Source organism: Candoia aspera, chromosome 2, assembly GCF_035149785.1.
Source record: "Candoia aspera isolate rCanAsp1 chromosome 2, rCanAsp1.hap2, whole genome shotgun sequence".
Classification (NCBI taxonomy): domain Eukaryota; kingdom Metazoa; phylum Chordata; class Lepidosauria; order Squamata; family Boidae; genus Candoia; species Candoia aspera.
Window position 1 is genome coordinate 233,497,942 of NC_086154.1, and position 24,785 is coordinate 233,522,726.

The window sequence follows — 24,785 nt, forward strand, 5'->3', positions numbered from 1 at the left end:
CTATCTATCTATCTATCTATCTATCTATCTATCATCTATCTATCAAATTTGTCACCGCCCATCTCCGACCGGAGGGACTCTGGGTGGTTTACAATACAGAATAAATATACAATAAAATTCGAATAAAATCCCATTAAAACTAAAGCTAAAACAATTTTTTAACTACCCCAGCTCATAAAATCCAGATGGCTATGATCTCTTCAATCATTATGTAGGAGGGGCACTTTAAGGCACTAGCCAACCCTAAGTATGTCGATTCTCCTCCCTGCCCCAAGCCCGGTGGCACAGCCAGGTCTTCAACTTCCTCTGGAAGGCTAGGAGCGATGGGGCTAATCTCACCTCTGGGGGCAGGATGTTCCAAAGGGCAGGCACTACTGCCGAGAAGGCCTGCCTCCTGGACCCCGCCAGATGGAATTCTCTTATCGACGGGGTCTGCAGCATGCCCTCTGCATGAGCAGGTGGGACGGGCTGATGATATGGGGAAGAGGCAGTCCCTCAGGTAACCCAGTCCCATGCCATGTAGGGCTTTAAAGGTGATAACCAACACCTTGAATTGGACCTGGAACCAAACTGGTATCCAATGCAGCTCACATAGCAAAGGTGTTATGTGCACCCTTCTAGGGGCACCAAAAATAGCCCGCACGGCCACATTCTGGACCAGCTGAAGCTTCCAGATACTCTTCAAGGGTAGCCCCATGTAGAGCGCATTGCAGTAGTCTATATGGGAGATAACAAGGGCATGAGTGACTGTCCGAAGGGCTTCCCGATCCAGAAAGGGCGCAACTGGTGCACAACATGAAGCTGTGCAAAGCTTCTGGCCATGGCTGCCACCTGCTCTTCGAGCAGGAGCCGTGAGTCCATGAGGACCCCCAGATTATGCACCGGGTCTGTCTGGGGCAGTGCAACCCCATCCAGAACTACAGATGACAAAGTCCCGGATACAGAGGAACCCTTAACCCACAGCCACTCCGTCTTACTGTCATGTTCACTGATTCAATGTAGTTTATACATCGTAACGTTTCACATGCCATGGTGCTGATGCGCGTTTCTGTTTGGGAGGGAGCTGCTGTGAGACCTTGTACCAAGCTCTGTATGTGAAATCAGTACAATGGAATGTCTTTGGGTTATGTTCTCTGTTCAAGGCCTTTTCCCGCAGACCATCAGAAACCGTTAGGAGCACCTGGGATTGTGAACGTGAGAAGATTCTACAGGGGGAGGGATTTCATTTGCACCGAGGGTTTTTAGTTTGAATTTGGTGCGCTTTCATCATTCTCAGCTTTCTCTCTATTCTTTAATAAATCAGATATCTTTGAATTCCTACTCATAAGTCTGATGGTGTTTTCGAATAGGCAACCATTACACTTACCAGGGTTCAGCCGAAGCCTATTGTTCCCCATCCAGACCCCTACAGCCCCCAGGCACCGAGAGAGGGCAGTCACAGTATCACTTACCTCAGCCGGGATGGAGATATACAATTGAGTATCATTGGCATATTGATGATACCTCATCCCGTGGTGATGGATGATCTCGCCCAGCGGTTTCATGTGGATGTTAAATAGGAGAGGAGAGAGGACCGAGCCCTGCAGCACCCCACAAAGGAGAGGTTGAGGGTCGGATCTCTCCCCCCCATCACCACTGACTGGGACCAGCCCTGGAGGAAGGAGGTGAAACTACGCCTGGAGGAAGGAGCGCAAAACTACGCCACCCACCCCCAACTCCCTGAGCCGACCCAAAAGGATACCATGGTCAATGGTATCGAAAGCCGCTGAGAGGTCAAGAAGAGCAAGGATGGATGCACTATCCCCATCCCACTCCCGCCAGAGATCATCCATAAGTGCGACCAATGCCATTTCTGTCCCATATCTGTCCCTTTGCACAACTGCAAGTTATGTGCCAGTTGCACCCATTCCTGGACTGACATGTCCTTCTCACAGTCACCCACACCTTAGTTATCTCCTGTTTGGACTATTGTATTATGCTCTACATGGGACTGCCCTTGAAGAGTATCCAGAAGCTTCAGTTGGTTCAAAATGCAGCGGACTGCACAGTTTTATGCAAGTCTAGATTTGCACATGTGTCACCTCTTTTGCAGGAGCTGCATTGTTTGCTGATTTGCTTCCAGGTCCAATTCAAGGTGCTGGTTATCACCTTTAAAGCCCTACTGGCTTGGGGCTTGGTTATTTGAAGGACCACCTTTCCTGTTATATCTACCAGGCCCACCAGAGCGGGGAGGCAGGGTATGTTACAGGTCCCTTCAATGAGGGAAGTTCTAGTGGGACCACAAAAAAGGGCCTTTTCCATCATGGTTCCCTCCCTGTGGAACATCATTCTCCTGGAGTTTAGACTGGCCCCCCACCTTGATACTTTTCCGAAAGGCCCTGAAGACATTGTTCTGTCAGTGAGCCTGGGGACCCCAGGTTGACATGGAGCCGATCAAGTGGCTGATCTGATTGTGTTTGTAGCTGCCACAGGGGGATGGGGGTGTCAGTGGGGTTTTTTTTAGATTGCGGATTTTAATTTTGGAAGCCTCCCAGAGTCACTGTGTGACTAATTAATTAATTATTATGTATTTAATAAATAAATATGAAAAAATATAGCTAATAGAAATGTGGGATTGTCTCTAGAAACTGCAAAAGCAGATTAATTTAAATAGTAAACTATATCTGCTATGAATGATGTATGGCATAAGACTGCAAAAAGTCCCAAGAAATGCAGAAATATATTAATATATTAAAAACTGTAGCGCCCTTGGAGATAATTATGCAGCTGCTTTGCTCTTCTATTCTTGACTGACTCTCACAGCTTTCCTATAAATGCCAAAGAAGTAAGAGCAGAAAGAAAACTTGAGCAGAGACCTCAAACTTTCTTTTTTAAAGACAGCAGTTGGGTTAGATGTGTAGATAGTGTTTTTTGCATGTGTGCGCCTTCAAGTCAGTTTTTTTATTCCTGGCAACAGCCTGGACTAATCCCTGCAGTTTTCTTGACAAGGTTTTTCAGAAGTGGTTTGCTATTGCCTCCTACCTAGGGCTGAAGGGGAGTGACTGGCTCAAGGTGACCCAGCTGGCTTCATGCTTAAAGCAAGACTAGAACTCCCAGTTTCTAGCCTGATGCCTTAACACTACACTGAACTGGCTCTCTACAGTTTCTCTACCTTTCTAGGTAGCTTAGCTACCTTTATTACAGTTAACTTTTCAGGACAGTGGATTGTTGTGGTAAGTAGAAAAAAGAGAATGTCAGAATACCGATAGGGCTGAAAGTGAGAGTGATAGATTAATATGGATTTAGGTGTAATGAGCTAGAAAGGAATGGAGACTATTGAGGAATGGGAGATTAGATAGAAGAAAGGAAGATCCAGATGGACATAACTGGATTTGGTCCCAGTTTGAAGTACATGTTTCAGTTGAGAAGTTGCTGTCCTCAGGCACTGATGGGACTTCCAGCAGGGGGGATGAGTGAGCAGTCGCCGGAAGATAAATGTGCCAGTTGCCATTAAGGCCCGAGAGGCAATGAGAAAGACTAAGTTGGAGGACTCGAGACCAGCTCAAAGCTCCTGAATCTGTCAGCCCTACTAAGGCCAATGAAAGAGGCAGCAGTAGAGCCAAAGATTTTAAATCAATTGCCCTGGAGAGAAGCTTGTGGAGATCAGTGACAAGAAAAGAAAGGAAGTGAGAACATTGTGGGGATAAGCAGCTGTCTCTGGAGCCTGAAGTGAAGCATTCCAGGGACTGGCTTGAATGATCAACCAGTCCTCCAAAAACATGTCTAGATTTCTAAGAATTTATTTGAAAGCATACAAATAAATGGTGAGAATCATGGAATTCTGAAGAAGTCCTCCACCCATTTTAAGAGAACAGGAGTGGGGGATGACTGTCACTGCTGGTACATTCTGGCCATGGAAAGTACGGTGGACCTAGGAAAGTTATGATAGTGACTGAGTATGTGATTGGGGGAGGAGGAAAGAGGTTAGTTACTTAGCAGATGAGTTGAGGTAGAGGGTAGATAGAACGATTGCTACTGTATTAGTTCCAGGCTAAGCCCACAGATATGCCCCGCACATACTGGCTAATTGTGGTGAAATGGATGAATGTGATGGAATGTGAGGGTGACTTTGGAAGATGGGCGAAAGAAATGCTGCCTTGAGAAGGATTGGATAAAAGAGAAAGGAGCCTGCAACAGAGTAACGGCCAGAGAAAGAAACTTAGGAAGGACCCGCCCTAACTACTCAGGTGGTAAATAGGGAGGGTGGGAGGTTTGTACTTTCAGACTTGCTATATTCTGTTAATGTAGCCTTGCAATAAAGTAGAATTAGCTCATTTAGTTGTGTTTCCTGTCAGGTTTATCTGGGAGGGCTGACAATGAATGACAGAAACACATTAAGGACAGGAAAGGTGTGTGTCAGTTTGATCTCTGGGGGTGATGTGTGGGGGGCTCCAATTCAGACCACGATGATCAGAAGAGTATACAACATGGGGCAGACTGTTGCAGGAGAAAAGCGTCCCCCATATTGGAGCAAGTCCTTTTATCTATGCCAGTTGCCCCACTCCTGGACCAAGGTAGCCAAATTGTTGGGTGCCTATGTCTCACACTATCACTAGGAGCTAGTCTGGACCTGCTATAGTACCCAGTTTTACACTGCCATCCCAAGTTGAACCAAAGATGCTATAGAAGTCCTCAACTGATGCTTGGAGGCTATTTGGAATTGGATGGGGAGAAACAAGTCTTATTAAATCTTACCAAGATGGAGCTACTTTTCATCTGTAAACATCTCAGTGATCTGATAACATTGGCCCTGTTAGTTACCATGGATGGAGTTGTACTCCCACTGAAACAGGTGGTCCATGATTTGGGGGTTACCCATGGTTTGAAATACTCTCCTGTTAGATTTTTGTTTGGCCTCAACCCTCTTTTTTGTAAGGTTTTGAATTCTATGCTGTTTAAGTGGGCCTTGGCCTTGAAGGATTATATGTAGTTATTTTCATTCCATTCTTGTTTTTTAATCTATTTTTCTGCTTTGTTGTACATTGCCCAGAATCAATATGATTGGAGCAGCTTACAACACTGGGGATACAACACTGAGGCTTTTTTTCATGCATTGATAAAATGTCTCCAGGGAGTAACAAATGAAATGAAAAAAGTGATTGTCAGGGTAAGCCATTTAACATATTCTTTTTAAATTAAAAAAAACACCCTTTCTTATGAAACAGAATTGCTTTTCTGCCACCATTTCACTTCAGCCATCTATCTGGCAGTGTTTTGTTTCTGTTTTTTGTTAACCATACACCAATATTTGGTATGGTTGTTGAATAGCAACATAAAACCCTGGAACATAATTATCTGAAACTTGTCAGGAATTATCCCCTCAGAAGGAACTCTGCCTGAAAATTATTTCTAATTCTGCTAAGAAATAAAAATGAGGTGGACAGTTCTCTTTAAAGGAAAGAACAGTGTTGCCTTCAATTTAGCATGTGTCACCCTCTCATACAGTATTTCCTGCAAATACAGCCTAGTTTCAGATTAGTGTTAATGGAAAGCAGGCTAAAAATCAATTAAGTACATTCTGTGGCATAGGAAAAAAGAAGCAATACATTCCAGTGCAAGCCAGTGACCCTCTGAACTGAGAATAGAGAGAACATGTAAGTGGAGAGACCTGGGTTTACCTGAAGGCTTTGAGCACCAAGCTACAGTACCCTACAATCCAGAGCAAAATGAAGCAGCAGAAAGAGAGACCCACCACCTGGCAGAGATGATAAGAAGCATGCTGACAGGTGCCAACCTACCCAGCACATTCTGGGGAGAAGCAGTACCAACAGCTATCTACTTACAGTTGTAGATGAAAGCCACAGAAAACACGCCATGTGAACTAGGGCATGGGGCAAAGTCCCACACAGGCCTGAGATTATTTGGCTGAAGAGCCTACTCATATACCCCAAAGGAGAAATGCCCAAAACTAAGTAACAAAGCCACTGTGGGTGCGATGGTGGGACTTCATGAGACAAACAAAGGATACAGAATCACAGACCCAAACATGCAAGCTATGTATGTACCCATCTGCCCAAATTCTACAAGTGTGTACAATGAGAGAGAGAGAGAGGAGGGGGTGTTGATTAAAGATTCACAGGAATGTAAAAAGTTGTCTGCAGAGTTGTGTTTGCTGCGGTTCTCTTGCAACAAACATCATATGGCACTCCCTTTGCATCATTTAACCTTATACAAACGAGGACAGTTGCTACACTGAACCATTGTCTGCCTGTATCTTTTTTTTTTTTACCATGAAGAGGTTTTCATCATAGTTCAAGCACTGATGTGCAGTAACCATGGAGGAGTCACTCCAGGGGCAGGAGAACCAATCAGCCGCTCTACATCACATCACACCAGCTCTGGCAGAAACCCCTCTGCTTCATTGGACTGTTCCTGGGTGTGAAACAGGATACGATGCAGTCCTGCTGGTTATTCTCTCTGGTCATGAGCCACAATAGAGGTAATAAGATGGCTTCTCCTCAGAAACTGAAACTTCTCTGTGGCACTGAAACTTACCAGTGCTGTAGAGGAGCTCTGGGAAGAAAGTGTGAAAGCATCTCTGTGCCATATTAATACTGTAGCCTTGTATATTACCCACCCCCAAGTTGAACAGAATTTACTTCCAGGTACATGCATATAGGGACATGGTCTGAGTACTGCGTAGATATTCATCTGTTTCTGAGATGGGACACACAAAGGAAGACTCAACAGACCTTTGGATGCTTAAAAAGCTGATGTGTGTCTGAATGGGCTGTGCAACAAGATGATTTGAATTGCATGTGAGCATGCACGTAGCACCCATTTGTAACTCCTTAAAACAACCACACCTTTTCCTAGGTTTGTGCTGTGGCTCCCAAGCCAGACATTCAATCCTGGGAAAAGATAGGCTTCTTTAAAGAGTTGCTGACAGTTGCTACATAAACACCCCTGTGTACTCCACATCACAGCTTCTTCTTGATTCCAGCTCCAGTGTTCATAACACAACAGCTTATTAGCACTGGGTACTGCTTTGATAAGTACACTGAAAAGCTGACTAGAGAAGAAATGGAAAGGACATCCCAGAAGAAGGCAACACCAAAAATGTCTGTATGCTTGCTGAGAAACCAACATGAACGTATTAATGCAGTCAGCAGGAGTCAAGTTGAACTCAAAGGAATCGTTACCTTTAAATTCCTATCAGAACATTCCTCTATAGAATAACCTGAAATGTAGCTCTGTGCATGTGCTCATCTATGCATATGATAGCATCATGAAGCCCAGAAAGAGGAATGATGTTTCCTCAAAGGAAGTGATTGAGTGTGGGTCAAGGCTCTGAATTGGGCTAAGGGCCAGTGGATCCTAGCATAAGTCATGACTTTTGCGTTGTAAGCATAAACCTCTAGGAGGAGGTGAGTGCAATGTGAATGAAAATCCTTTGCAGATAAACACGTTAGTTTGAATGTTTAGCAGGTACTACAAGCTACATGCTGAAAAGGAAACAAGATTAATTTTATACAATGAGGCACAATTAGTTTGTTTATTCATCCATGTAGCTGCCTATCTCATAAATGTGACTCTGGGCAGCATATAACAACAACAAACCATAAAAAGCAAACATTAAAAACATTCCATAACAGCAGCAGCCAGATTACTAAAAAGTGACTAGGAAAGAGCATCTTCGATGTTACAATGTTGCTATCTCAACGAATTTCCATTTCCCTGAGATTCCCAAGCCTGTTGACATAGCCAGATTTTGAGTGACTTCTGGAAGGCTACCAAGGATGGGGCTAGTCTTACCTCAGGGGAAATGTTTCAGAGGGCAGGGCCATGGCAGAAAAGGCCCACCTCCCGGGTCCTGCCAGATGTAGCTCCTTAATAGACAGCACCTCTAGCATACCTGTTCTGCCAGACCTGACAGGACAGGCAGATATAATCAGGAAGGGGTGGTCCCTCAAATAACCTGGTCCTATGCCATGAAGGGCTTTAAAGATCAAAACTAGCATCTTGAATTGGACCCGGAAGCAACTGGCAACTAATGGAGCAGAGGTGTAACGTGCACTATTCTAGGAGCACATGTAACCGTCTGCACTGCTGCATTTTGCACCAGCTGAAGCTTCCAAATACTCTTCAAGGGCAGCCCCTTGTAGACCACATTACAATAGTCCACCCAGGATGTGACCATGGCATGAGTGACCACAAGGAGAGCCTCCCAATCCAGGAATGGGTGCAACTGGTGCACAACACAAAGCCCTCCTAGCCACAACTACTACCTCCTCCTCAAGCAGGAGTTGCAAGTCCAGGAAGACCCCCAGATTGCACACCAGGTCTGTTTGGGGTAGTGCAACCCCATCCAGAACCAAAGATGGCAAAATCCCAGAACTGGAAGACCCAAAACCCAAAGCCACTCAGTCTTGCCAGGGTTTAGCCAAAGCCTGTTGTTCCCCATCCAGGCCCCCACAGCCACCGGACACTGGATAGGACATCAACAGCATTGCTTGATTTGCCAGGGGTGGAGATGTGTAGTTGGGTATGATCAGCATACTGATAATACCTCACCCAGCGGCTTCATGCAGATGTTAAAAAGGAGCAGAGAGAGCATGGCACCCCGCATAATAGGGGCCGAGGGTAGGATCTCTCACCCACAATCAGTACCGCCTGGTATCAACCCTGGAGAAAGGAGAAGAACCAGCACGATACTGTGCTGCCCACTCCGAATCCCTGGAGTTAAGGCTGTGTCCGAGGAAAGGGAGAGAAGAGAACTAGACTCAGATCATTTGCCTCAAAGATTATCTTCATATGTCAATTAAGTGATTCCCCACTCCCCCCATTTTCTCTCTCAGGCGAATCACAGATATTTCTTCCTTCCTTTCAGGGGGAACAGCAAAACAGAAAGGGGAGGGAAGGGAATGGAGACAGGGAGACTATCACCACCCGTGAGTAGAGGATAAGTATCAGCATTGAAGCAGAAGCACAAGCATGTATTACTTCCTCACTGCAAGTCAAATATTTGCAGTACAGAGGCAGAAAGTATTTAACAGCAATAAATACTTTGAGGAAGCCAGTTCTGCGTCAATGAGACTGAGATTTTAGAAAAAAACAGGTGGGGCGCAAGATAGGTCCTTTCATCCATGAGCTCCACATTGCCATGCTCAATGAGGCAGACTTGGCTCCTCCTTTAAGTAGCGTGTGCTTCCTTTAAATCCCATGCTTCGGTTTGGCAACTAACAGAAACTGCACCTCACCCCTTTTCCAAGGTAATTATTTGGGTGAAAAATCTCATCTTCCTTTTAGATGAGCATTGAAATAGAGACTTTGCATATGAGCTCAAAAGCAATAAAGTGGCTAGTTAATATAAGGTAACATGAATGATGCTTTGTCCATTGTGTGGTAGCAAAGAGAAAGCAGCATCTGGACTTTTTTTTTATTCTTTCCAATCCAATGGAAATTGGAGGAAAATTATGCCAAGGCGTTCAACGCTCTCTGTATGTTGTCCATCAGCAGGATAACTTTTCACAAGCTGAACAGAATGAAAACAAATTTGGTGCACAAGGAGAAGCCAGCAAAAGAAAGATGGAGATAAAAAATGGGCCAGGGAATTGCAGATCACCCCAAAGCACCCCTATGGGAAAGGCAGTCAGGCAGTGGCTCAGAATGCTGTTGATTGTTCTCATTGTGTCTCCTTTTTTCCTGGTCATGTGACATAGAGTAGAGCATAAGTGATCTCCCTGCGCTTTCAAGTGCACAGTACACACAAACGCACACAGATGCGACAAGAGCGGAAAAACAAACATAAAGGCAACATCTTATCACCAGCTCTGATTAGTCCCTCAGTTATGTGTCTGCACATACACACAGACAATATATAAGCACACACTTGATTAGTCCCCAGGACAAAAGTGCACAAACTGTAAACACACAGACATAAGAAATCACTTCATTACACCGAAGAAAATATTCTTCCTATGGCCACTATTGATAAAGAATTCAATGTTTTTTTCTGTATGTTTTCTCTGCCTTGTCCATCATTTTAGATGCCACAAATGATTTTGAAGAGATATTTTTCTTGAAAGACACACATTTCACAAAAGCCTGTAATGATGGAGACTCCAAGATGGCAATCTGCTTCAGAGCAGTAAAGCTGATGATTGCATAAAATCTGCATTCATGCTTATTCATAGTCTTCAGAAAGACAGACAAAATGAACTCTGAACTGAAAAAATGCAAAATCCTAGGAAAGTGCCTTGTAACAGGTCAGACTGACTAAATATTGTCCACTCCAGACTTCCCCAATTAATGTCATCCATATAGGGGAGCTACAGTACCAACTATCCTTTGCCAGCAAGTCCATGGGAATTATGCTCCAACATATGTGAAGCCAATCAACTGGTGAAACGTGTGTTAAATCTGGCCAGCAACCTTTGAGTGTCTTAAGCAAAGGTCAGCTACTGTTTGGTTCTCTACTACTTCTACTCAGAACTGTCATCTGCAACCTTTTATATTCCTGGGATGAGCTCTATCAAGCAAAAAATTATATTTGTTCTCCATTTTATTCTCTTTCCAACAAAAAGTAAAAGCACACAGCAGTACCAGGGGTCAGTCATCAACCACGTACAGTGTAACAGCCAGCAGAAAAAAGTACCGACATGATGGAACATAGCTGATGGCAGCAGCACCAACTTATGGGTATTTATTGTGCAGTCCAGCTCCAAGCTGCATAAGCCAACTGAATGTTCATGAAATAATGGCTCTTGCCTTTGCCTTTACAATATATCTTATATCAAGAGTCTATTTACATTTCTATTTTATCATGCGACCTGTATGGGGTGCTGGAATGAACTTTGGACTCCGTCTCTCACTCACCTCCTATGATAAAGTATTGGAGGAAAAATAAAACACCCCAGAAACAATCCTTAAATGCACCCAACCTGACTCGCAGTCCCAATTGCTACAATGCCCTTGACTTGTTAGGTGCAGAGCCCAGCCGCTAAAAATGTTGGCCACTCCTGAAATAGACACACTTAAAAGCAATAGTATTTTTGCAACTGCACCATACTAGGAGCAGGTTTTTTTTAAATGTAATGCTAGTCTTGTGTATTAAAAATAAATACAACATAGAAATGTGTTTGCAATATATTTTAATACTTTGCACTTTTAAATACTGGTTTTCAAATCTGTGATTGTAATATGGAAGAGGCAACTCCATTTAGTCATTTATTTTTAATGTTAACAGGATCATAAAGCTATCATAGAACAGTCACATTCTACACACTTGGGATATTCTAGAAACTGATTCATGTTTTGAGTATGTAGCTGAACATGGTAACTCAAATACAGCTTCATTTATACAACAGTTGACAAAAAGATTGGTGAAAATTTGACTTAACCATTTGATTAAGGAGAATCAGTACAACTTCTTACAAGTCAGCTCAGCCCAATAAGGTAAGATAAATTTCTTTCAAGATGACAGAGCATTATACCACTCATCCCCTTCAAGGATTTTATCACGTTTAGTCAGACTGCAAAAGTATTTTTTAAAAAAAGTTAAAAAAAACCCCAGATAGGTCTCAATATGTTGTCCGTTCCCAGTTAAAGAGGAAAGTCCAGCATTTGATAGATTTAAAAGTTAATGTTGTTTCTGATGGCCATTCAGACTTTCAATGGAACAACAAGCTAAGGAGATAAAGTCACCGACATCCATGGGGTTTAACTGTATAGTTTAGTTCATAAAATACTAAACAAGTAGGGAATATAATTGGCTCATCAATTATTATAGCAAAAGACACCACTGCTGAAGTGTCTGATAGATGGATGCACTAGATGAAAAGAGCCAATAATCAGTTGAGAATTAAATATGTCTATTCCAGGAGAAAACACATTAGGAACTGCTAGGCAAGCACTGACCACAGTTATCTTAGATACCCTAAGAAGTCTCAAGACAGATTGGGCAGGGCTAGCTGTAATGAAGTGACACCACTTGTCTAAAAGTAAAATTTAGTTTACAAGTAGTATCTTTTAGTGTAATTTTTATTTACAGATTTGCAAAATACATCACATTTAGTGCAAATGCAACTAATGACATTAAGTTTTATAAACTGCTTTGTAAACTTTCCATCTCTTTCTAAAATAAAGCTATCCAATTAATTTATAGTTATTTGCATGCGTGCCATGATCATTACCAGGAATGGCATATTGTTAAATTTGTTTTCAGGGTCTAAGCGTTATTTTGATACTGAAGTTCCCATCAGTGGCTATGGTGAACGAACACTTTTTCCAGTTGATTGCAAAAATATTAAACATATCTGAGGTATAAGAAATGGTGTATAAAATGCTTACTGGTGAGATAGTAAACAGATCAAATTTATCATCTTATTCTTTGCCTTGCCAGCATTACCCTATAGGCACTTTTCTACATTTCGAATCATGATCAGAATTATTCTGTAATAAGGCATCTTCCATGCACATTATTTAGAGAAAGGCAAATAAAGGATACTAAAAAGCATGAAACCTGTGTGCATGTACATAAAACAACCTTAGTGCGTGTCTCCTTTAGTGTACCAAAGACACATCAGCTTATACCCAAACTAATTTGCTTCCAACCTTGAAGATTTTCATTAGCTGAATCTTCATTAAAAAGTATTATCTTTGTTTTCGGGCATCAGCTACTTTATATGAAATAAAGACTTTCTGCTTAGTTTTCAAAAATATATCCAAATCTTGTCTCTCTTTATATATATACACAAGCTGATCTCTAACAGCTAAAAAGGTCATCTGGCTAATCTCAATTTAAAAGTACATCCAAGGCATTTCCTCAAAAGGACCACCGTCTTTTCATACAGTTCGCCCTTCATATATTGGATTTCTTGATATTAAAGACAGTCAGATTCTTGACAGTTAAGTTCTCACAGCAACTAAGGGGAACTCTCTTTAGATTTTATGTATTTTTATATCTGACAATGCAGATCATGGGGCAAATATTACATGTATGACAAGTTTTTATATATGAATCTCATAGCATAGCTTTATTCCACAGGAAACAAAATGTAGGACTAGACAGTGTAATTTTTTTCCAAGACTGGGAATGTTATCTTCAGCAATCCAATTTAATTCAATAAATATTACACAGTGTAAGTTCCGATTGCTAGAAAGCAGCCCATATTCACACAATCTGGGCAACACACAGAAGTAGCTGTTTTCTGGCAGTCAGGTCTTCTTGTATAGTATCTAGTAATAACTTTAGATATTACTAAAAGATAGTATCTTTTTGGGATCATGTTCTGGAACTAAATTTCTGTAGCACATATTACACAACTAAAAATAAAAATAGAAATATAAAGATATCTGAAAAAAATAAAGCTTTTCATGCCTACTCCATCAGAACCCAGAAGGCCTTCATAGGAGCAAGACTATAGAAAAGGCAAGTCATAAAGATCCTGACAGCCCTCATGTTTTAAGAGAAGTTTTACATAAGATGATTTCTCATAGAAACTCAGCAGCAATGAACTATGATTATACAAAGCATACACAAATTCCCTCTGAAAGGACACATAATTTACTGAAGACATGATGGGAAAAAAAAGTTATAACATGTTTTTGTGTACATAAAGCACATATGGTATGCTAGATGTGTATTTGTCTCTTGTGCTTTTTAGACATACACAAAAACAAGAACTGTGCAAGTATCTTATGAAGTCTCACAGTAAACAAAATCTCAAATTATTCAAAGGTTAAAGCAATGAACCAAGTTGGTGACCCAAAGTTGTAGTATTCTCCTCTAGAGCAAGCAAACAGAGCCATATACATGTACCAACACATGTATTTTTATAATTACACATCAATTCAGCAAAGTGAACTAGCAGAAGACAGTGAAAATTCAAGTTCATGGCATTGCAGTGTTCTTCAGTTGTGTACAGAATGCAGGACTTGGCCCATAAGACTGTAGATCCTACGTTCCAGCTTGGAGCCTTCATTTTGGTTCATTTCTCCAATGTGGAATGTTCACACAGCCTTGTTCCAATCAGTAGGTGGAGGGGGAAAGGAGAAGAATGGATGAAGCCTTTCGCTTGTGTCCACCATCACTATAAGATGGAACGGTGCCAAGAGAAAGCTATGAAAATATGGGAGCGTAGTACCAAACACGTTCACATAACACAAGCTAAGTTTACAGTTAGCGGTGAATGTTCCCGATCGTGTTAGCGGACTTCTCCCTGCCCTCCCACATGCTTCTCCAATGTCTGTTGCCAGCTTGTTTAACTGCAGCTTCTGCCCTTGATATGCAGAAAAACAAAGGTACAATAACCCATATATTGTTTAAAGTTTGTTTCTCTAGTTGGCAGAGCCAGCTGTTCAATTGGATGCATTCATGGCTAAGCACAAGTTACACTGATGTATTGTCTTGAACATCACAACTAACTTATTTGCAAGTATTCCATTTACGGTGTCACAAAATCATCAACATCTAAGAGACATATTTGATAGTTGGTTCTCTAGGCTTTGGGAGATCAGTATCAAGATATTGATCAGGTGTTCTGCAAACGTTTCACCCAGCTTCCCACTGAGGCTTCCTCAGTGCAACCGTTCAGAAGTGGGGATTGCTTTGCAGTATTTGCAGTTTGTGTAAAGCCTGAAATCAGGAGCAATGGTTGGTGATTGGAAGCTTAACTGCTTGCTGGGAATGATGTTGTCTCTATCTGGTCCGCTTGCTGTGTGGCCTGCATCAGGTACCTGACAAGATGGGAGATTTTATCCAACTACACTGATCTGTTGATAGCCTATTTATCTGAATTATTTCTTCTCTGTACCTTGCATAATGTTGCTTACTCAGGAAGGCTGTTTACAGGTAGTCCTCACTTAACAACTGCAATAGGGACCTGCAACTCTGTTGTTAGGCAGCATGGTCCAGAGAGCCAGTTTGGTCTAGTGGTTAGGGCAATGGCTAGAAACCAGGAGGCTGAGAGTTCTAGTCCCGCCTCAGGCATGAAAGCCGGCTGGGTGACCTTGGGCCAGTTGCTCTCTCTCCGGCCAACCCACCTCACAGGGTGGTTGTTGTGGGGAAAATAGGAGGAGGAAGGAGCATTAGGTATGTTCGCTGCCTTGAGTTATTTATAAAAATAATAAAGGCGGGATAGAAAATAAGTAAAATAAAAATAAATGGTCGTTAAGTGTGACATCATGTGACCACGCCAACTTATATCAGTTCTGGTTGTGGTCATTAAGCAAATCACCATGGGTCATTAAGCACAATGTCACATGACTGTGACTTGTAACTTCCTGCTGGCTTCCCCCTTGACTTTGCTTGTTGGAAGCCAGCTGTGAAGGTCACATGATCACAGGATGTTGCAACTGTCATAAATTTATGCAAGCTGGTTGTGACTTCTGGGGGAGGTATGGCAAACTGAAGATAGCTCTGCGAAAGTGGAGCCAACAACCGTAGTAAAGACCAAGGAACCAGAGTAGACTGGTTCCTTGGAACCTCTCTGGATATGGAGAGGACAGGAGATCGCCCATAGCTATTCCTTGTGAGGAGACTGCACGTCAGCAGTTTTCCATGGGTTTGAGTGCTGGGAAATGAAGGGATCAGCCATCTTGCTTGCAACCATGGTACAGCCTTTTAAAGGACACTAAGTTCACAAACCTCACTTTCTAATCACTTCTGGAAATTTTGTGTTAATTATCTTAAAGCTATTAGAGATCTTCGGAACAATACGTTTGAAAAGTAATTGGGTGAGTTTTATCTTCAACTCTGTTAGAAGTAAGAGAAAGGAATATGAAGTTGGTTTATTTGATCAAGATTTAAATAAGATATTTTTTTGCAAAGTTCTGGCAACCCTTTATGGACTTTTTGCTGAGACCAGGACTGAAAAGTTGATGTTTTATGGATTTGCTTATAGATAAGAATGGGATATGGGATAAAGAGATGTTTGTAACCTTATAGGGGGTGAAGAGTTACTAAATTTGTTTATACTTGTTGTGATGAAGGTTGGAAGACACTTCTTTATATACTTTTCTTTATTCTTTCTTTTCTTTTCCTTTTTCCCTACATTTTTTATTCTATTTTTCTCTTCTCTTTCTCTAAGTTTAGTTTGTACTAGTTTTTATTATTGTCATCAAAATTCTTAATAAAATTATGTTAAAAAGTAAATGTGAGTTGGTTGCCAAGGGCCTGAAACACGATCATGTGATTGTGGGGATGCTGTGATGGCCGCAACTTTGAGGACTGGTCATAAGTCTTGTTTTTCAGTGCCACTGTAACTTCAAGCGGTCACTGAACAAGTGGTTGGTAAGTGAGGACAACCTTTATAATGGCTGGTTGTTTGCCATCTTTAGACAACATCTAAACCTTTATAATGGCAGGTTGTTTGTCATCTTTAGACAGACATCTTTAGACATGTATTTGCAGCATGCAAGGTCCCTAATTAAAGGAAGGAAAGAAGGAAGGAATCAGTGAGATGAGGAGTCTGGAAGGTGCTGAGGAAGTTTTCAGAACATTTTGGTATCAAGAATGTAACCCCCAAATTATAATCCTAGTCTTCACCTCTTATTTCTCCCAATTTTAAATTTGTCTTGTCTCCCATACTCCCATATGATACTATTTAAAACCAATTTTAATAAATATTTCAAGTATTTCAGTACATCTGAAGTGTGTACATAACTAATGATGAAATAATTATATATAGCCCAAGGTATTATACATACCTGATAATACTAGAACAAAATAGGCTTCCCGGCTGTTTTTTCTTGTACATATGATGTGAATCGTTTCAAGAATTTGGGATATTCTCGTTTCGCTACTGCCCGTAGTACAGAAGCTGGTGCCCAGCCCCCAGGGTTCACTACAAATAAAGATGATAAAGATTTTAAGTGGTTAATATATTGTATTTATGGAACAGCAAAAGCATTGGCTTTTAATACATTGGTCAGTTTATGCTGGTTGTATCTCTATCTTGACTCAAAGAATTACTTCAACAATTTTACATTATCATCATTTACAAGATAACAGATATTTGCCTGTAGCAATAAAACCATTCCAGACAAACGCCTTAGCATAACCATTATTTGGGGTAGTCTTGGTACAAACATGTTTCTTTAGACCACTTTAATCTATACAATCTATATTTCTTAGTTCGATATTTGCCATTCCTAAGAGTGTTTCTACCATGATCTTTAAGCTAGAATTTAGTATGATTAGAACAGAAACAAGAACCTGGATACTAATAAATTATTGGCTTAAACTCAGTTATTGATCCATTGAGCTGTTCTATTCTGTTTCAAGCATTATCTTCCAAACCAGCTGGAAGTTTCTTCAAGCAGAAATTGATTTCATGTGGCTTTCCCAAGACTACTTTATGTAAACTTGGCTGATCCCAGACAAAAATGATTCTCTTTCTCTCTTATTTATATCCTGTGCTGCAATCCAAATACTCTTGGCAGCTTCTATGATATGGAAAGATATGGCTTCCTACCTTCCTACACTTCCTACAAAAAAAATGTCAGAGGCCCTTCATTAGGATATATTGCAATGCCCTTCCCTCTGCATTGTTCCAAAGCAGATACCATAACGTTCCTATAAGCACAGAAGAGATTGAATCAATCACATGTTCTTTTATAATGTAGATTTTATTTCATAATGTGTCAAGATCTTGTTTTCTCTCTTCTAGCAGCAATCCTTGGCCATTTGGATGACTTCTGTGTTGATTTTTTTCTAATAGACAAGGTTTTTTATGTAACATACAATGTTGTAACATTTTGTTACCTAGCTTCAAGATTGTGGCAGGGGATCCACAGTGAAAAATAAGCTTGAATGCTGTATCTGCTTTTTTCGTCTTTTTCTTTTTTTGTATGTATGCTTTTGTTTTTTGTATTTGCTTGCTCTCTATAATAAGCTGGATATTTAGGCAGGATATTTATCACTGGCTTTTATTAATAGTGGTATTTACTGGCTCTTTATTCAAAACATCACAAATATCCTCCAGGAATGTTTTTGCCTCTACTGTTTGAGTGCTGTCAATTCAAAGACCAAAAATCTTAACTTTGCAGGTTGCAAAACACTTTAACAGCCTGGATTTACATATAGGTAGTCCTTGGTTAATGACTACTACATCAGCGACCATTCAAAGTTACAATGGCACTGAACGAGTGGTGGTTACGACTGGTCCTCAAAGTTCAGCCATCCCAGCACCCCAATGCTTATGTGATTGCAATCTGGGCCCTTGGCAACCAGCTCACACTTATGACAGTTGTAGTGTCCCACAGTCACATGACTGCGATTTGCGACCTTTCCTGCTGGCTTCCCACAAGCAAAGTCAATAGGGAAACTGGCAGGGAAGGTTGCAAGTTGCTCTGGTAACTCTCCCCCACGCGTACCCCCTCCCCCAGCCCCTCTGTGCTTGCGCCACACATCCCCATCCACCCGCACACCCTCGTGCATCCTCCCAGTGCCTCTCTGCACTCGTGCCATGCCTCCCCTGCCACTTGCTCACCCCCCCTCTCACCTGGCAGCAGCCACTTACCTGCCTGCCAGCCTGCTTGTGAACTGCCTGGGACTTGCAACTTCCTGCTGGCTTCCTCACTGACTTTGGTTGTTGGAAGCCAGCAGGAAGTTGTGAGGAGGTGCTTGCTTAACAATCCATGATCCTTGCATAATGTAGGCAACAGGGACTGCAGGGATTGCTGTTGCTAAGTGATGCAGTCACGTTACATCATGCTTTATGACTGCAACACTTAGTGATGGAAATTCTGGTCCCAATTGCTGTCGTAACTTGAGGACTACCCGTATCCTAAATGGTAGAGACAGACCAGGGGAACTTACATTTTGGTCTGGCCTCAAAGTAAGCACACTAGGTTATATAGCCCTTTCTTGAGGACTTGTGAACTTTCTAAGAGGCTTTGCAATAGTTGGTGCTCCTGACAGTGATCATCTACTGCAGACCCTGTCTCTCCATTTAGATGAGAGGGTGGAGCTGGCAGATGTTCCCTGCCTATTGGACCCAAAGGGGGTGCTATGCTCAGGATGTATAAGATGGTCAACTAAGGTGAATAGGATATTAGAAGAGCTTCTGAAGTCTTCTCACCTAAAAAGGGCACACTTTGATATATTATCACATCCCCCATGACTCCATACTTAAGCATTATGAGTCTCTGATTCAGATTTGCAAACAGACTCTAGTTAATGCCCACTCCAATGGAATATCAAATAATCAGTATAAATCAGACCACTAGTTTGACCAGGACTGCCAGAAAGCAAAAAAATATCTTGGGGTTACTTTCAGAGATTATAAGGAAGACCCTATACATACCTGTTATTCAAGGGTATTGCTCCAGAAGAAACATTACAAAGCTGTAATTTCTCAAAAAGAAACAGGCCGCACATGGAGTGTGGACACAATTGATAGCAGCAGCCCAGGGAAAAAAATCTGCTAAATTTTGGCACTTAATTGCAGGAGAACTAAAAGTTCAGCTCCCTCCCTTAGGGAATTATATCACTGCTACAATTTGGGAATCTCATTTTCGGACTTTGCATTCTGGAGAGAAAGTACAAGAAGTTACTCTCAATCTAGGGGGAGAATCTTTACCAGACTGGCCTCCAGTTTCGGTGTCAGAAATAAATGAACTAATCAGGCAACTAAAACATGGAAAGGCCTCAGGGATAATTTAATACCCCCGGAACTAATATGCTCCCATCCTGACTGGTGGGCTCTGCTACTGGCTTCTCTTTTCACTACACAAATAAAACAGCAATTATTCCTAAAGACTGGGACACAGTCATTATTGTCCCTATCTGGAAAAAGGGAAGAAAGGATGTGCCAGCATATTTATTTGTCCAATTTCCAGGAGGAATCATATTTAGCGATTAATGTTAGGTCTGTCAGACCTTGGGGTTGAAAATGAACCTTTAGCCAATATTTAAATGTGCACAGCCATGCTCTTCTTTTGACGTTTTGTAAACCCTGCCTCCAGCTACAAGGCAGCATTAGGCGCACATTTTGCCACCCAGAATAGCTGTCTTAGGAATTTTGACTGTACCCTTTCCAAGTTCTGATAACTGATTCCTGGGTTTAGCTGGGCAGCTGGTATATATTGGGCACCTCTGAAGAAGAAAGATTTGCTGAACTCCTCTGGACATTTGAAGCAACCTGAGCAATGTGCACATGACGCTTCTCAGAATGGTGTAGCACAAAGCCCATGTCATGAGCACCGTTGAGCTGACTATGTCAGCACAACGGCACACATAACAATACCAAGGAAGCAGGGGCAAGGGATTAAGAGATATGCAAGCAACGCACAAAGACAGGCAACAGACACCGGCAACAAAGTAACGACTCCAGCCAGAAAGATCCAATCAAGAAGATACATTGTTGCAAAGGGTGAAACTGACAACACCTGAGCACAAGGCACGCCCGGAACTGTCAACGGAAGTGCAGAAGATTATCGCCCGGCTTAAAGTCATCACCGGCCGGAGGAGAAAGATTAAGCAAGATGCCCGGGGCACCAGCAGGGGCCCCGCGACCCCGCACCCACTGGCAACGGGGCATTTGGGGCTCGGGGAATTACGCAATGGAGGGAAGGGGGAGCGCTGACCGGCGCAGGCTATTTAAATCCCGGACCGGCGCGCTCCCTCCACTCTCAGCTTTAACTAGGCATGCACTATACTTGAATAAACTCAGAACCTGATTTTCCCTAAATTGGCGTCTGTGTCTTATTGAGTAGCAGGCAGAGCCTGACAGCCCAGGTATTTGAAACTGGGGACCTGCTCTATTTTATGTCCTTCAAGAATCCAAAGCAATTTTAAAAACACCCTTATCTGCTGTAATCGAAGACCATATGGGACTAACCAGATCATTAATGGAAATATTGGACACCAACTGACTCTCCTATGATAATGGCTCAATCTCCATTCTTTCTTGGAATATAGCTGGCTGGAAAGCGAAGAACATGGATGCCTCTTTTCTGGAGTATATTAGCTCTTTTGATATTTTGTTTTCCGAGGAAACGTGGGCCATGGATGATATAACCCTCTCTGGATACACTCCATACACACTCAAGGCACTACCCAGTGTAAAAACTGGAAGACCCACAGGAGGTTTGAGGATAATGTTCACTGCAAAATTTAACATCTCTGTGACTGTGCCAGAGCCATGTGCCAGTATGGCCCTAGCCTTTTTGTTTCATCTTAAGCCACACAATATGTTATTCATCAATATATATCTTCCCCCATTATGCAGAAATAATGAAGTTAATAGTATTTGGGATCTTCTTGGCAACTATATCTCTAGTCTGCTTTGCCAATACCCAGACACATTAGTAATGATTGCTGGTGATTTCAATGCTCGCACTGGGGAGTCAGATTTTTACAAGCTCATTTTAATTGGTCTCTCCCCACAAATGAATCAGTCTCCCCTTAACAGGCTCGACAATCTAAAGATAAACACTGTAATATGGCAGGCTTCCGACTGGCTCCGCTTATAGTCTGGACTTGATCATATTAAATGGCTCTGCTAGAGGAGACTTAAATGGGGAATCTAACCTTCTGGGGCTCTGAAGGAGCAAGCGTGGTTGATTATTTTATGGTTCCACATACTTACACTCATCTAATAACCTATTTCTATGTAGGAAATAACCCGGATAGTGACCATTTCCCAGTAATCTGCTGTTTGAATCCTAAAGTAACTATTAAGTTCCTACCTGTAAGCTCACTGTTGCCCCAAGGCCACAACAAAAAGACTCATTCGGAATAAATGATCTTACAAAGTGGAAAAAAAACCTCAACTCCTCTGTCAAATTCAGAACCCCTCCTTCAACTTTGCTCCCAGATTTGTCTAGCAGACTCCTCTGAACAGGTATTATCACATTACTAGTCTATTATCCACACTCTCCAGGGCCCACTATCTAGAGTTTCATCAATATGTTCTAGCCTGCTTCATATGAGATCCAAACCTTGGTTTGACAGATTGTCATAAAGCAAAAAAGGCTCTTCTTACTGCAGTATATTCTTTTCAATTTGACATCTCATTAGGTTTTTTTTCAATCACTCAGAGAGCATAAGAAGTTTTATAAAGCACTTTTAAAATCTAAAAAAGAACAAGCGCTGAGAGAGGATTGGGGGAGACTAACTGCAGCAGCTAAGTTTAAGAACTCTGCTTGGTTCTGGAGCCTAGTTAACTGCTCTCTTATGAGTAGTTGTTTAGGTCCCGCCTGCCAAATGTCTGTAGATATTTGGGAGAGTTACTTTCAGAACATCTTTAATCCAGAATTATTAATTATTCAGAATTAATTAATCCAGTGGTGGTGATTTCTCCCAAATGGCCTCAGGTATCTATAACTGAGGCTAAGGATCTCACTGTACAATTGAAATATGGGAAAGCTCCTGGAAGTGATTTCACCCCTCCAGAGTCGCTAAAAGAAAATAAAGATTGGTGGGCCCCAGTGCTGGCTGCTTCTTTTACTTATATTAATAGCACAGCCCATTTTCCATCTGACTGGAATGAGGCCATAGTTATCCTTCTCTGTAAGAATACAGGAAGTAGACTTAACCCTGCCAACTACAGACCAATTAGCTTGCTTAATACAATAAGCAAACTATATGCAAACTATCTTTATTTAAAACTGTTGGATTGGGTCCAAAGTGAAAATATTCTTGTTGAGGAACAGGCGATTTAGAGGGGATCGTTCAATCTTAGACCATTCTCCAGTCTTGCACCCTTTAGCTGAAAAATACATCTCACTGCCCAAAGGCACCCTTTTTGCAGCCTTTGTGGATTTCAAATCAGCTTTTGACTTGATTCCAAGGGAGAGGCTATGGCAAAAACCTCAGGGATCCTCAACGGATAAAAAATTGCTCCTTGTTATCTGGACTCTTTATTCTAACACCTCTTTGAGAGTCAGATGTTCCCCTTGGGGGCACCTATCTGGAGCTGTTTCCACCAAGAGAGAGGTTAAGGCAAGGCTATATTCTGGCCCCTTATTTTTTAATTTGTATATCAATTCAATAATTCAGGCTCTCTCATCTTCTAATCATCACTCTCCAATGTTAGCAGATTGTGCAATTCCAGCCTTGTTATATGCAGATGATGTAGTAATTTTCCATCTCCCAAGTGGGAATGAGAAGGGCACTGAGGACATTGCCTTCCTTTTCCCTAAAAGAACAACTTGTAGTAAATTACCAAAAAACTAAAGTGCTAGTGTTTGCTCAACACAACAGAAGGTATGTAAATGGCAAATTAATTATACCCCAATAGAGCAGGTACGTACTTATAAATATCTTGGGGTGCAGTTCCAGTCTTCCTTATTTTGGAGTGCACCTTTCTCTTATCGGGCAAGTGTGGCCCAACACAGCTGTCTTAAGATTCTTCTATTCAAAGGGGGCACATCTTATTCCTGGAGCTTGCCAAGTTTTTCTTGCTAAGGCCTTTTCTGAGCTTCTTTAAGATGTTCCAATTTGCATTTTTACAAAGTTTAATATCTTGAAAGCTGTCCAGTCCAAATTCATAAGAGCAATACTTGCACTTCCAAGATGCATCAAGAATGCTGTTTTATGGTTAGAGACAGGTATGCTTTCTGCGGGTGCCAGAGTATGGTTCTATCTCCCTAATTTCTGGTTGATATTGATTTTTTCTCTTATGGGTTTAGCTCCACTGTTTCTCAGAGACTGTTTTAAATCAACCTGGCTATCAAAAGCTAATAGCAGACTCCAGTCCTTAGGACTCTCTTTGAAAAGCCTCTGTCCATTAGGGTTTGAAAATGCCAAGAGTCATCTTAAACAACGTATCTGGGATATTGATTTTCAAACCAATTAAAGCCTAGTATCCAACTCTACAGTGGATTCTTCTCAGATGGGCATGTGCCGTCATCTTATCTCTCTTCAATTCTAATTCTGAAATTTCATTGGGCTTTAACCTTGGCTAGGTTGGATGCACTACTTTCTGCAGTTCTGTGGGAGCAGTATAAAAACATGCCTTTTCAGCAGCACTTATGCCTATGTGGAGACTGCAAAATTCTGCAAAATTCTGGAAGCCCATTATGGACTATTTGCTGATACTTGGACAGAAACAATAATGATTTTTGGATTTGCAAATGGATAAAGGGGGGTGTTATGGGAAGAAGTGAATTATGTATATAATCTTATAGGGGGTGGGGAAATATTAAATTTTCCTGCACTTGTTGCAAGGAAGATCAGGAGTCACTTCTTTAAATATTCTTTTTTTTCTATTTCTATTTCTTTTCTTTTCCCTTCCTTTTTCTTCTTTCTTTCCTTTTCTTTTTGTACTATGTATTTCTTTTCTTTCTATCCTCTTTTCTCTTTCTGATTTCAGTTTGTATTATCTTTTAGTATTGTTAAACTCTTTATAAAAAGTATTAAAAAAAAAGAAAAGCCAAAGTAGTCAACAACAACAATCAATGAACTGACATCACTAAAAATATTAAAAGCATAAAAGCCATGGGACTTGTCCTAACTGGTACCATGAAGATCATATCTGAAGACCAGATTCAGTATGAAAAACTTGCTTGTTCCTGTTTATTCGGAAAAGTCCAACAGAAAAACCGTGAGTCTTCTGGACAACCCCACATATTTTCAGTAGAGCTATTTATATTTTCAAATCCTAATACTAAAATCCCCAGCTAATAAGCTCTTAGCATCTGGCAGCTATTGCTCAGCATTTTCCAAGTTTTATCAGGAGGACAAGACTTGAAGTCATAGATCTGAATTTTGCCCATGCAAAAAATGGACCTCAGATATTTTCTAATGATCTGGAATATCTGCATATACAGGTAGTCCTCATTTAGTGACTGCCTCA

At 41.5% G+C, this 24,785-nt stretch overlaps 1 protein-coding gene across 3 annotated transcripts in view; it reads right to left on the reverse strand.

The window, feature by feature from the left end:
* Window positions 1-11,115: 11,115 nt before the first annotated feature.
* Window positions 11,116-24,785, reverse strand: part of CERT1 (ceramide transporter 1) — a 79,811-nt gene continuing 66,141 nt past the window's right edge. For 2 of the 3 annotated variants that reach the window (XM_063295528.1, XM_063295530.1), the window contains 2 exons: window positions 16,690-16,826; window positions 11,116-14,072 (listed from right to left, as the gene is read on the reverse strand). In XM_063295528.1, the coding sequence (XP_063151598.1) occupies window positions 16,699-16,826 (128 nt within the window). In that variant the 3' untranslated portion in view covers window positions 11,116-14,072; window positions 16,690-16,698. The remainder of the gene's footprint in view (window positions 14,073-16,689; window positions 16,827-24,785) is intronic. The other variant, XM_063295529.1, reaches the window with a different exon arrangement.